The 14,153-nt window shown below is 31.9% G+C and overlaps 1 protein-coding gene across 1 annotated transcript in view; it reads left to right on the top strand.

Moving 5' to 3' along the window:
* The first annotated feature begins 6,197 nt into the window (after positions 1-6,197).
* LOC114349417 (integrin alpha-PS1-like) overlaps positions 6,198-14,153 on the top strand; it is a 70,206-nt gene continuing 62,250 nt past the window's right edge. The window contains exons 1-2 of the mRNA XM_028299790.2: positions 6,198-7,092; positions 11,620-13,294. Of these exons, the coding sequence (XP_028155591.2) occupies positions 6,308-7,092; positions 11,620-13,294 (2,460 nt within the window). The 5' untranslated portion in view covers positions 6,198-6,307. The remainder of the gene's footprint in view (positions 7,093-11,619; positions 13,295-14,153) is intronic.

The raw sequence follows: 14,153 nt of genomic DNA, 5'->3' as shown, positions 1-14,153 counted from the left end.
CGGTAATAATGTAGTCTTTCATTCTGAGTTTAAATTTTTCAAAAATATTTATTAGTTTTCTCAGGATTCGAAAAAAATTAATACAATTAAAACACATTGAGAATCTTGACATGCGTCAAAATTTTGCATTAACTCAATGTAAAATTCTGAACTGTTGAATTCCAGCTTCCCTAATAATTATTGTACATCAAAAGACATTAGAAACTATTTGTAGAGGATTGAAATCTGTATTGGAAATAACTGTTAAAATTGGTCTACGTAATTAAACATATTCCAAAATTTTGTAAAAATGTAATACATTTTAGTTTTCAGCCCAAACTTAGGCCACACACAATACAATAATGTTCACATTTTTGAACTGTCAATATTTTTATTTTATGATCTATTGTTTAAAAACAATACAGTTGATAAGATACCCTCAGTTACGGAGAAAGGATTAATAATAAAGATTTTTTTTATTCAGTCAATGGTGTGAGCACTGTCAGTTAAATAGTAACGTGTGGCCTTACTTTTACACGCATACCTATTGTGGCAAATGTATCATATTTTTCAAAATTTTGGAATGCATTTAAATCGTAGAACAATTTTAACTTTTGATTTTAATACAGATATTAATTCTTTACAAGTATTCTCTCATGACTTTTGATGTAAAATAATTAGGGAAGCAGGAATTCAACAATTCAGAATTTTACATTGAGTTTCCTATGGCCCTTTTTACGATTCACCACCCGGTATAAGATAAAATGTGTACTATTTGTCTAATTGTTTCATAATAACACAAATAATACACATATATACACAATAACACACATTCAATGATCGAAAATCATTTAAAAATATGGGAATGTAAACTCTTGTGACGTAAAGTCAAAAATATAAGTCTCCCCACCACCGTCGGACAAGACAACCGTAATAAAGTCTAATAACCGTGATTTTTACACTTCTGGCATTTCATAGGTTAATTAAGTTATATACCGGCGATTTATTATAAGACGATTTTTGTGTTTTCTGCGTTATTATTTTAATTTTTAGATTTTTAGTCTGCTTTTATATAAAAAACAGCTGTTTTTAGAACTCTTTAGCGACATATTAGTAAAATATAATATTTATGGATTACCGTCGAACGCGATAATATGATCAACCAAAAAAGAAAATGTATTTGGTGATTTTTCTTGTGACTTTCTTGGATTTAGTGAATCTGTCTTTTTAGTTTACTCCTCTTGGTATAAAAACAAAGCTTATAGTAAAACATACCTACTATACCCTGTTTTTAAACTAGTGGGAGCAATTCAAATTTAACGCGCCGTCATACTTGTTTGCAATTGGTCCAACCTCAGGCAAGTTTACTCCACTGTTATGAAATTTTGGCACTATTACTATTAACATTTACGAAATTTTGACACGATTGGCATCTCATAGGTTAATTAAATTACATCGGCGATTTTTTGTGTTTTCTGCGTTATTCCTTTAATTTTTAGATTTTTAGTCTGCTTTTATTTAAAAAACAATTGATTTTAGATTTCTTTAGCGACGTATTAGTATATTATATTTGTGGATTACCGTCGAAGGCCGAAATGATCAACCAAAAAAGAAGATGTATTGGTGTTTTTTCTAGTGACATTATTGTGTGTGAATCTGCAGCGGGATTACGAACACTCGATGCGAGATCGCACAACGAACCGTAGGCAAACTCGATGCGAATACGCATCGAAGCCAAAAAGTGATTACGAACTGGGTTCGAGTAGACTGTCAGAAAATCATCGGCAATTTTCGTATTTTTGAACCTACGGGATAATATTTCGAACAAATGGAATGATGTCCACGTTATATGTCAAGGAATTTCTCTCATTAACCTCAATCATTATTACAATAGAATATAAAATAAAGTTTTTATTACATATTTATTTGTTATAAACGTTTATTTTATATTCTAAGGATGATACAGTGAACGTGTACCTAGATATATAAATATATGATTTTCGAACTTGAGTAGAATTTGAGATTAATTATGATTTTTTACCGTTAAAGATTAAATGGCCAGGGAAAGATGGGAGACGTTATATAAAAATATTACTAAAGGTCGTAATGGTCACTGCTAACTACCTATTCACTTCATCGAATTCTGTCTCAGAGTTTTCCTTCACATATTTTTAAAATAGGAAAGTATGTATTAGAGAACTTCTGTCCGTGTAATGAGTGTAATAACACCTCACTGGGAGATTTAATTATTATCAAAACCGTGTACAATCTAAATATCGTTTGATTAACGATTTACATTATTTTTAAATTGAAAAAATCAAAGTATGAGGTAAGTAGGTTATGTCATTATGTATCACTTTACTTAATTTTTATACTTTGACCGGCAAGAGAGAAAGCGTTATAGGAGATCAGCGATCTATCAGAGAGAGATAGATAGTTCGAGTTGGCAACTCGACAGGATCGTAGGTATCGAGCAGTGCCTTCGAGTTGACTCGCATCGACAACGTAGGGAAAGAGGTTTTGTAATCACTCCCTACGGTAAACATGGCGGATACGATGCGTATCGAGTGTACGTAATCCCGCTGCTGTTTTTCGAGTTTATTCCTCCTTAAAAATTAAGCCGCTTGTCCATGGAAACCACAATAAGTTACACAAGGATAAGCGATACGGCATGTCTTTGATACATTATTTAGTAATAATTTTGACGTTTATTATTTTCAGTAACATTGGAGCATTTGCTGTTAAAAAAAATGGTGTTTCATATTATTTAAACTTTATTTGTACATTTTATTGTAATTTTTATTTTCAAACAGAATTGTTATCACAGCTAACTGTTGCTCTCTTATTTGATTACTTGCGGTAGTTATTTATTTTTAACCTAATGAGACAAGTAATATTTTTTAAATAAATGTAAAGACTGAAATAGTTTTTGTACATACTTATGACTACTGAAAGACAGGAAGAAGTGTACTTTTGAAGTGTGTAAAATATATAAATCCTAACTGAGCGCTTTCTGCTTATAAAGCAATCTTCAGAGGAGCTATGGTCAATAATTTCAAAATACCACTATGAAGAGAGAGGGATCCCATGTAAGATTTAAAAAACTTCTACTTCTTATGCATTTTTTTCTTGGTAGAAAAAAACCTTGTCTGACTTTCGGAAAAATTATCTACTGGTGTTGTCAGTCGTTGGTTGGAACATTAAAAAACATCAAATACGGACACAAATGACTCTCACACAAAAAATACATTACAGATTACAACTGAAAATAGCCATTTCCTAATAATTACATTGACAGAACATGCCAAGGTATGTTTTACTTTATAGATCTTTTCAACGTTTCTCATTTGTTTTGGGCTTCTGTCATATGTGGTATAATCATAGACATATTAACTAGTTTTGATGGGAAACTGGGTTTTTGATGGGTTTACTAAAAAAATGATTTTATTAAAGTTTCGACGCCCAAATAGGGTGTCGTTGTCAAAATACAAAAAAATATTACTGAGTTAAACAAACATGTTGCTTAGTAAAAAAATTCTTCGAATAATATATTTAATCTGACTCATTTATATCGGCAATTCAGACATATACTTATTTATACATTTTGAAGTAGAAGACTTTAAAATGATATTGCCAATATTTATGAGTTGCGTTCCTAGGACGACTTTATTGAAAGATAGTTCGTTCGATTACATGAAATCAACCTTAAACTCAAGAATATCCGTCACAAAAAAACATAACATGTGATCTGTGTTTAAAAAGACAACCACATGCAACGGTAACAGTAAAATTCTCGCGTTAGAGATTCCATAGTAAATCACGAGGGAAAACCAGGAAAAAACCTCGTGATACTACCCCGATCATATAAAGACAGATCACATGTTATGATTTTTTTGTGACGGATATTCTTGAGTTGGGGTTGATTTCATGTAATCGAATGAACTATCTTTCAATAAAGTCGTCCCAGAAACGCAACTCATAAATATTGGCAATATAATTTTAAAGTCTTCTACTTTAAAATGTATAATATATTTCTGAATTGCTGATATAAATGATGAGTCAGATTAAATAAATTATTAGAAGAATTTTTTTACTAAGCAACAACATTTTTGTTTAATTCATTAATGTTTTTTGTATTTTGACAACGGCACCCGATTTGGGCGTCGAAACGTTACTAAAATCATTTTTTAGTAAAATTGTGCCTTATTTCCCATCAAAACTAGTTAATTGCAAAAATGCCACAAGAAAATAATAAGCATCAGAACAACATATAGACATATTAACAATAGACCAAGGCGACTAAGGATATGCCACTCAATGCATCGGGGTGTAACGCCAATATCAAGTACGGTGGTCTAGCTATCTTTGTCTGTCGTACGAGTGTGAGCGTATCTACCAAGAGGTGGGAGTAATGGAACGACACAGACACAGAGGCAGCGGCCATCATATGCTAGAGAGAGAAGGTAGAGAGAGATAGATAAACCACCGACCCGAACTGCTCCGCGTTACGCTATTTTTCGGACCTTGCCTAATCTATGTGTTATTATATCTATGGGTATAATAATATACACGGATTATACGACATATGACAGAAGCCCGAAACAAATGAAAAGCGTTGAAAAGCCCTATGTTTTGGTTTAACTTGTTTGCAAACCAATTCATTATGTTTGCTTTGCGCAAAGATCCGTTGGAACAACTGTATTTCCTTATCTCATGGCAAATACATAAAGATTGTGGTACTTTTGTTTTTATGAAAAATACTTTCTAGAAAATTCAACCTTCTTTTTATTTTAATATTTAAAATTACATAAAAAAAACGTCAGAAAATGTATCAGATAGTACATATCTTTTTTCCTTCTGATGCAATATACATAATTTCTATCTCTCTCGAACGCAAATTCAAGAAATATACAAGTTCTGACGAATGTATTTTATCTTTATTTAAAGATGTATGTTAAATAAAGATAAAATATAGCCTTCAGAAGTTCTATATTTCACGAAATTACTTTGAGAGAGATAGAAATTATGTACTATGCATTAGAAGGAAAAAAAGATATGTTACTATCTGTCATAAATTGTATTATCTGTTTTTAAAGGTACTAGTACACTTTAGAAGACCAAAAATAATCATTTTTTTCAAGAATTCTTTTCTCATGACCTTTAATAAAAATGAACATAAAACTTTTTACATATTAATATCTAACTCTTAAAGAGTACAAAAAATATATATTTTTTTTCATTTATGCACGTACACTAATATTGCAGAGGGCGCAAAAGTCGAGGCCTCGAAAAATGATGGCGGACAGTTAATCTCAGGATTGGGATATCTGAAACAAAAAAACGTACTGCATTTGAAAGAGGAAGGTTTCTTGCGTGACAATTTACCACAATTTGACCAAAAAATAAAAAATAAATATTTTTTAACCATGAAAGACTGAAGAAAACCGGGCGATTTTTTAAAAAAGTTTTTTAAATCTCCGTAAAATCTTTTTTTTGCAGAATTTTTCACTAATGGTGGTAAATTGTCACGTAGGAAACCTTCCTTTTTCAAATGCTGTACAATTTTTTTGTTTCAGATATCTCAATCCACTGTCCGCCATCGGAATTACTTTTTTTCGAGGCCTCGACTTTGGCGCCCTCTACCTACAATATTAAGGCCGCGTCCCACCATCAAACAATTTGATCAAACTGGTTTGAGCCATGGTTTGAGCAAACTGAAAGTGACAGTTAGTGACGTCACATTGAGTGTTTATTGTGGATAATAATGAAAAATTTTAATTTTAAATAAAGTACAAACAAGTTAGACAACTCAATACAAAAAATTTGATCAAACTAGACTGATAGTGAGAGCATAGATTTTTAGAATTTCAAAAAAAAACTGCAATTGTGACGTCACTTTGACGTACTTCCGGAGTTTGCTCAAACTGTTTGATCAAATTATTTGATGGTGAGACGCGGCCTTCAGTGTACATGCATAAATGAAAAAAGATATATGTTTTGTATTCTGTAAGAGTTAGATATTAATATGTAAAAAGTTTTATATTCATTCATATTAAGTTAATAAAAGTTCTGAGAAAAAAAATCTTGAAAAAATGCTTATTTTTGGTCTTTTGAAGTGTACTAGTACCTTAATGTAGCACAGTTTATCATAAATATTTAATAATATGACAATGACATTTGACATTGACAATATTTATTTACATTTTTAGTTATTTCAACTTCAACCACACAGTTCCTTGATTTCAACACAGTAGTTAATAAGTTAAGCAACATCTGTGATTATATATTATGAAAATTCTTGTAGAATTTAACTAAAACAACTATTATCATGTATAAAACAAAGTTCAGTTTGTTTATAATTAATGGATTACTTTGGAATACAATTTTCTGTTTCAATTTTGAAGACCGAGATCCTTTAGTTAAGAAAGCTCCAGAAGATCAACAACAATCTTATTTTGGATTCAGTGTAGCACAACATAGCACAGAATCTCTGACTAGTAAAGGAAAATCAAGTGGTTTTTGGATGTTAGTAGGTGCTCCTCTAGGAAACAATATACAGCCAGGTACTAATCATTCTGGAGCTTTGTTCAAATGTCCTATTTCCAATAGGGATGATGACTGTGTCCAAATAGAAACTGATGGAAAGAGAGAGGATTTCGATTATACTGATGAAGCAGTCGATGATACTGACTTAAAACCTCCTGGAAATGATGAAATTAAAGATGGTCAATGGTTGGGAGTTACTGTAAGATCACAAAAACCAGGAGGAGTAGTGTTGGTGTGCGCACATAGGTATATCAAAAGTGAAAATCTACAAAAATTTCACTATGGTCAAGGTTTGTGCTATTTATTGGACAGAAACTTAGGTATCACTGAAACCTTGTTATTGTGTAAGGGAAGAAGAATGGAAAATCTTCATCAACAGTTTGGGTTTTGTCAAGTGGGAACTAGTGCTTCTTTTGTGGGAGATGAATTTGCTCTAATGGGTGCACCAGGGCCATATACTTGGAGAGGTACATTTTTTGGACAGAATGTTGTTGGAGATTATTTGACTATGGATAAAACTATTTATCATTCACCTTTTGGAGACATTGACATTATTGAAAAATACAGGTAAGTAATTGCTAGACTACATCAGTACTCATATTGAAAGGTAACCAATTCAAAATTTTGTATTGCATATTGAAACCAAGGCATTTCATGGTCGACCTAATTTTCTCTTTTCACTCATCTCTGTATTTACTAACATTCTTGGTATTCTTTTTTTTATTCTTTCTAAATGTCTCCACCATCTCAATCTTGATTTTTTTACTGTTTCTGATATCTTAGGCTTTTTAGAAAGACTCGTGATCTGAGTATTGGTTTTTCTTTAGGTTCCTCATCCTCACACTATTTAACATGTCCAAAAATTATTCTTAATATTTTCCTTTCCCATTCAATAATTCTTTCTTTTTGTGTTTGCCATTTCCACCCCTTCTCGTGTGTGGAAAATAGATTTTTTTGGTTAAATGGATTTTTGGTTAAAATAGCCACGGAAGTGGCTAGAGAACCTAATTCTAAGCAAAATTCTATATATTTTTTTTTGAAACTCAATACTATTTGAGTGATGCGAGGTTGAAAATTGGCCATTTTCATTGAAAAAGGACACTCTTGTAGACGGTTTTTTGCGAATACATACCTTAAAAAGTATGCATCTAACAAAAAAAACTATATAAAATGTTTTTGTGGCTAATAAAAAAACTAAAAGATCCGTTCCTTCATAAATCATAAATCTTCTAGTTATAATACAAAAAGAGATATGGTAGGTGAGAAGTGTTTGTTTTTTTTTGTGCATGCTCAAATCGGTGTATTTAACTTGAAATAATAGAGAAACGGTCGATTTTAGGTGTATAGTGATACTAATACCTTTTTGAGTGCTTGAAAAGACCTTTAAAATGAGCAATATTAGATGTTGATTACATTCAAACTAAGCGAGATATGCTGCAAAAAATTTGATGACTAATGTATTTTAAGAAGAAATGAGAAGTATATTTAACCCCTCATCTATCAGAATTTAAATGCATCGTTTTCCTTTTAGAATACTTTTCATTATAGTGATTTTTCTTTGTTCAAAAAGTTGGACGGGTTTAACATGAATGGTTTTTGAAAAAAAATAAGATCAAATTATAGAGGGCATTTTAAAATTTTCTTAAAAATCTTCCTTTTTCTCCATATAACTCGAAAATGATAACAGATACGAAAAAAAGATCCCACACAAAAATCTAGGGTTTTTTTAGATAAAAATTTTGTTTTTATTTTTCATTACTGTATTTCTTATCATTTTTAAGTTACATGGAGAAAAAGAAAGATTTTGAAGAAGATTTAAAAATGCGCTCTATAATTTAATCTTATTTTTTTTTTTCAAAAACCATTCATTTTAAACCCGTCCAACTTTTTAAACATAAAAATAACACTATAATAAAAGGTATTGTAGAAGTAAAACGATACATTTAAATTCTGGTGGATGGGATTTAAATATACTTCTCTTTTTTTCTCAAAATACATTAGTCATCAATTTTTTTTGCATCATATCTCACATTGTTTGAGTGTAATCAACCTTTAATATTGCTCATTTTAAAGGTCTTTTCAGGCACAACAAAAGGGATTGGTAGCATTATACACCTAAAATCAACTGTTTCTCTGTTATTTCAAGTTGAATACACCAATTTGAGCATGCACCAAAAACTCTTTCACCTGCCATCTCTCTTTTTGTATTATAACTAGAAAATTTATGAAGGAACGAGTCATTTTGTTTTTTTATAAGCTACAAAAATGTTTTATATAATTTTTTTAGTTAGATGCATGGTTTTTAAGGTATTCGCAAAAAACCGTTTGAAAAGGTGTAATGTTTCAATGAAAATGGCCAATTTTCAACTACGAATAACTCAAAAAGTATTAAGTTTTCAAAAAAATGTTATAGAACAGTTTTTGCTTAGAATTAGGTTCTCTAGCCATTTCCGTATTTATTTTAACCAAAAAATTTTCCACCTCCGAGAAGGGGTGGAAACCACCCCAAGATAAAAGCGCACGTCGGTATAGGGAAGACTTTGAATTAGGAGATAAATAGAGGCCATTCCCAAAATTCCATTAAAATCTATGCAGTAGGATTGAATTCGGAGATAATATCCTATTCGCTCCCATTTACTTACGTATAGTTAATATAATAATTTTTATAAAATAAAAATGTATACCATTTTTATTATTCGGTTGCAATGCGAAGGCAAAACAATCTTACTTTTCATTTAGAATACGGAGTGCAATCCAGCTCTCTGAATCGCGATTTTCGATTCTTATTGGAATCTCATCGGAGAGCGCAGGCTTGTTCTCCATATCCTAACTGACCAGCACCGAGAGCTTTTCCCACACATTGCAACTGAAACAAATAGGGTAGGTGACTAGCGTCATCTGGCAATTGAAAGATGAAGTTTTTCAATCCTAAAAGCAACATTAATAATATTGAAAATATTAAAAATATTACTAAAAGATTTTTAAATTGAAAAACTTATTGGTACATTTTCCTGGTGACACCTCCAAGGCTTCTACAATTTGCAAGCCAAATGGATGTTGCAGTGAAGACAAAGGGAAGGAATTCTACACTATGCAATTCACATCCCCCTTCTGCAGCTTGGTAAAGTTCCAACGGAAAATGCACCTAGTTACTCTACGGAGTAATACGAATATAAAATAAAAATGTATACCATTTTTATTATTCAGTTGCAATGCGAAGGCAAAACAATCTTACTTTTCAATTAGAATACGGAGTGCAATCCAGCTTTCTGAATCGCGATTTTCGATTTTTATTGGAATCTCATCGGAGAGAGCGCAGGCTTGTTATCTATATCCTAACTGACCAGCACCGAGAGCTTTTCCCACACATTGCAACTGAAACAAATAGGGTAGGTGACTAGCGTCATCTGGCAATTGAAAGATGAAGTTTTTCAATCCTAAAAGCAACATTAATAATATTGAAAATATTAAAAATATTACTAAAAGATTTTTAAATTTAAAAACTTATTGGTACATTTTCCTGGTGACACCTCCAAGGCTTCTACAATTTGCAAGCCAAATGGATGCTGCAGTGAAGACAAAGGGAAGGAATTCTACACTATGCAATTCACATCCCCCGTCTGCAGCTTGGTAAAGTTCCAACGGAAAATGCACCTAGTTACTCTACGGAGTAATACGAATATAAAATAAAAATGTATACCATTTTTATTATTCAGTTGCAATGCGAAGGCAAAACAATCTTACTTTTCAATTAGAATACGGAGTGCAATCCAGCTCTCTGAATTGCGATTTTCGATTCTTATTGGAATCTCATCGGAGAGAGCGCAGGCTTGTTCTCCATATCCTAACTGACCAGCACTGAGAGCTTTTCCCACACATTGCAACTGAAACAAATAGGGTAGGTGACTAGCATCATCTGGCAATTGAAAGATGAAGTTTTTCAATCCTAAAAGCAACATTAATAATATTGAAAATATTAAAAATATTACTAAAAGATTTTTAAATTGAAAAACTTATTGGTACATTTTCCTGGTGACACCTCCAAGGTTTCTACAATTTGCAAGCCAAATGGATGCTGAATTGAAAAGTAAGATTGTTTTGCCTTCGCATTGCAACTGAATAATAAAAATGGTATACATTTTTATTTTATATTTGTATTACTCCGTAGAGTAACTAGGTGCATTTTCCGTTGGAACTTTACCAAGCTGCAGACGGGGGATGTGAATTGCATAGTGTAGAATTCCTTCCCTTTGTCTTCACTGCAGCATCCATTTGGCTTGCAAATTGTAGAAGCCTTGGAGGTGTCACCAGGAAAATGTACCAATAAGTTTTTCAATTTAAAAATATTTTAGTAATATTTTTAATATGTTCAATATTATTAATGTTGCTTTTAGCATTGAAAAACTTCATCTTTTAATTGCCAGATGACTCTAGTCACCTACCCTATTTGTTTCAGTTGCAATGTGTGGGAAAAGCTCTCGGTGCTGGTCAGTTAGGATATGGAGAACAAGCCTGCACTCTCTCCGATGAGATTCCAATAAGAATCGAAAATCGCAATTCAGAGAGCTGGATTGCACTCCGTATTCTAATTGAAAAGTAAGATTGTTTTGCCTTCGCATTGCAACTGAATAATAAAAATGGTATACATTTTTATTTTATATTCGTATTACTCCGTGGAGTAACTAAGTGCATTTTCCGTTGGAACTTTACCAAGCTGCAGACGGGGGATGTGAATTGCATAGTGTAGAATTCCTTCCCTTTGTCTTCACTGCAGCATCCATTTGGCTTGCAAATTGTAGAAGCCTTGGAGGTGTCACCAGGAAAATGTACCAATAAGTTTTTCAATTTAAAAATCTTTTAGTAATATTTTTAATATTTTCAATATTATTAATGTTGCTTTTAGGATTGAAAAACTTCATATTTCTACCTATAATAATTTTTGTTAAAAATAATTTAAAAAATGATTCTAAAAACAAATGAAATTAGCATCATTTTATATTCATCTTTTTCTCCATAGTTTTGGAATGGTTACCAATCATAATTTTATTTTTTATCTGATCTAATGGAATCATTAATAATTCCTTTTTGTTCTAGTTATTTGGGCATGAGTGTTGGAGGAGGACATTTCTTGAACAAATCTGAATACACATACATGGCTGGTGCACCTAGGTCAAAAATGGTTGGCCAGGTTTACCTTTTCGAAAAGTATGACACCTTTGAAGAATTAAATATTTCCCTAATTTTAACTGGTGAACAGTTTGCAGCTAGTTTTGGATACGAATTACTTGCTACGGATGTTAATAATGATGGTTATGATGATTTGTTGGTAGGAGCTCCATTCTACTATAATAGTGACAAAAATGGGGGAGCAGTGTATATCTATTACAGTATTAGAGATTGTGTTCAAGATAAGTGCCCATATGATAAAAGATTAATCGGAAAAGCCTACTCCCGTTTTGGATTTGCTATGACATCTCTAGGAGATATAAATAAAGATGGTTATAATGATGTTGCTATAGGTGCCCCATATGAAGATGAACATGGAGCTGTCTACATTTACCTAGGATCACCTGATGGTCTCAATAGTGAACCGTCTCAGGTTATAAGAAAGAAGCAAATTACTACACTTGGTTATTCTTTAAGTGGTGGTCTAGACATGGACAACAATGGTTATCCAGATTTACTAGTGGGAGCTTTTGAATCTGATCGAGTATTGTTGTTTAAAACAAGACCAATCATTGACATCAAAATTACAGTAGAAGGAAATGAATTAGTAAATATAAATGCTTCTAATAAAGGATGTGAGAAGCTTCCAAATAATAATTACACATGTTTTTCATTCAAAACATGCTTTTCTGTGGTTGGACATATAAAACATAATACTGAATTTAATGTTATTTACAACATCACTGAAGTAAAGAAATTTGTTAATAGAATCTGGTTCGTAGACAATGACTTGCCTGATAAACGTTCACCAATGAGAACTAAAATTGTGCCTGTCAATGGAGCGTCTCAATATTGCCAGGAAGAAACTGTCAATATTAAGGAAGGTGTTCAAGACATACTTTCTCCTATAATGTTCAGAGTTAACTACACTCTGGAAGATAATGCATTCCATACTCCCATTTTAAATACCACATCTGTTAAAGTAATATATGCTTCTTTCCAAAAGGAGTGTGGTTCAGATGACGTTTGTGAAAGTAACCTAACACTGAGAGCAGGTACTAATCTATCTACAGATGAAACTGGAGCTTATGAAGTCAATATGGTAAATGAAGATTTTGTTCTTGAAGTAAATGTATCTAACACAGGAGAATCAGCATATGAAGCCAAATTGTTTGTTGTGCATCCAAAAGCATTGAGTTATGTTGTATTAAAGAGTGACAGAAACATATCTGATGGTATAAAATGTCTCTTTTCTAACGAAACTTTAGTCATCTGTAATATTGGCAACCCATTACAAAAAGAGACAAAAATCAATCTTAAACTCCGTTTTGAAATAAAAGACAGCAAAGATCAGAAATTGGAAATAAAAATGTTTGTAAATTCAACCTCTACTGAATTGTCAAAACACACATCTGAGACTTTGGTAGCAATTTTGCAGAAGATTGCTAAATTCCAAATGAGAGGTAAAGCTTCCTCAAATTTGTTTTATGGTGGAAAAGTTGTAGGAGAGTCAGCTCTTAAATATTTAGAAGAGATTGGTGCCAGAGTGATACACAAATACCAGATTGATAATAATGGTCAATGGGACTTATCAAATCTCAAGGTGAGTTTTTACTTTTTTATATACATATTTTTATATTTAGATCAATATTGTAGCATACTATCATATACAGAACGAGTTTTATATATATGAAATGCCTCAATTATCTCGGAAACGGCTTGCATGCTTTTAATAGATCTTGGTGGTGGGTAAGGGTCTTCTAATATGTCCGATATTATGGTGGTATTTGCATTGTTGTCAAATCTTCCGTTTTTCTGAAAATCTAATAAATTTTTTTATTCCAAATGGGGCACCATGTATATTTTTGCGTTTTGAAGTCCTTAAGAAATACTGATTATTTTTTACGCAATATTCCCTATAGCTAAATGGTGAATTTCGGAGTTATTGCTACATTTCTTTTATAGTGGAGTCACTGAAGGTGGATATGAGCTATTACCTCTGATTTCGTTCAACCTCCATCGATTTGCATGAAAATTGGTGAGTGGTTAGAGGATATCTCAATAAACAAAAGTGACATGGTGCCTACTTGCGCTTTTACCCTGGGGGTGGATGCCACCCCTTTTCGGGGTGAAAATTATTTTATTAAAAATAACCCCCTAATTAGATAGGGGGACAAATTCTAAGCAAAATTTGTTATCTAAAGTTATTAAAATAAATCAAAACTTTTTGAGTTATTAAAGATCAAAAATTTTAATTTTTCGTAAGAAAAATGCTGTTTTTAACCGATTTTTCATAGATAACTTAAAAACTATAAGTTTTTACAAAAAAGTTATTATTACCAAAATTGAAGCTAATAAAAAATTAAATAAACCTCTTACTAAAAAAACCTATTAATATTAACTAAAACTGCGTTATAGGTAATTGAATGCATATTTTTTTGGGCGAGTACCCAAATCTAAGT

The sequence above is a fragment of the Diabrotica virgifera genome, chromosome 1 (assembly GCF_917563875.1).
Source record: "Diabrotica virgifera virgifera chromosome 1, PGI_DIABVI_V3a".
In the NCBI taxonomy this organism is placed as follows: Eukaryota; Metazoa; Arthropoda; class Insecta; order Coleoptera; family Chrysomelidae; genus Diabrotica; species Diabrotica virgifera.
This window is presented reverse-complemented; position numbering and strand designations above follow the sequence as displayed.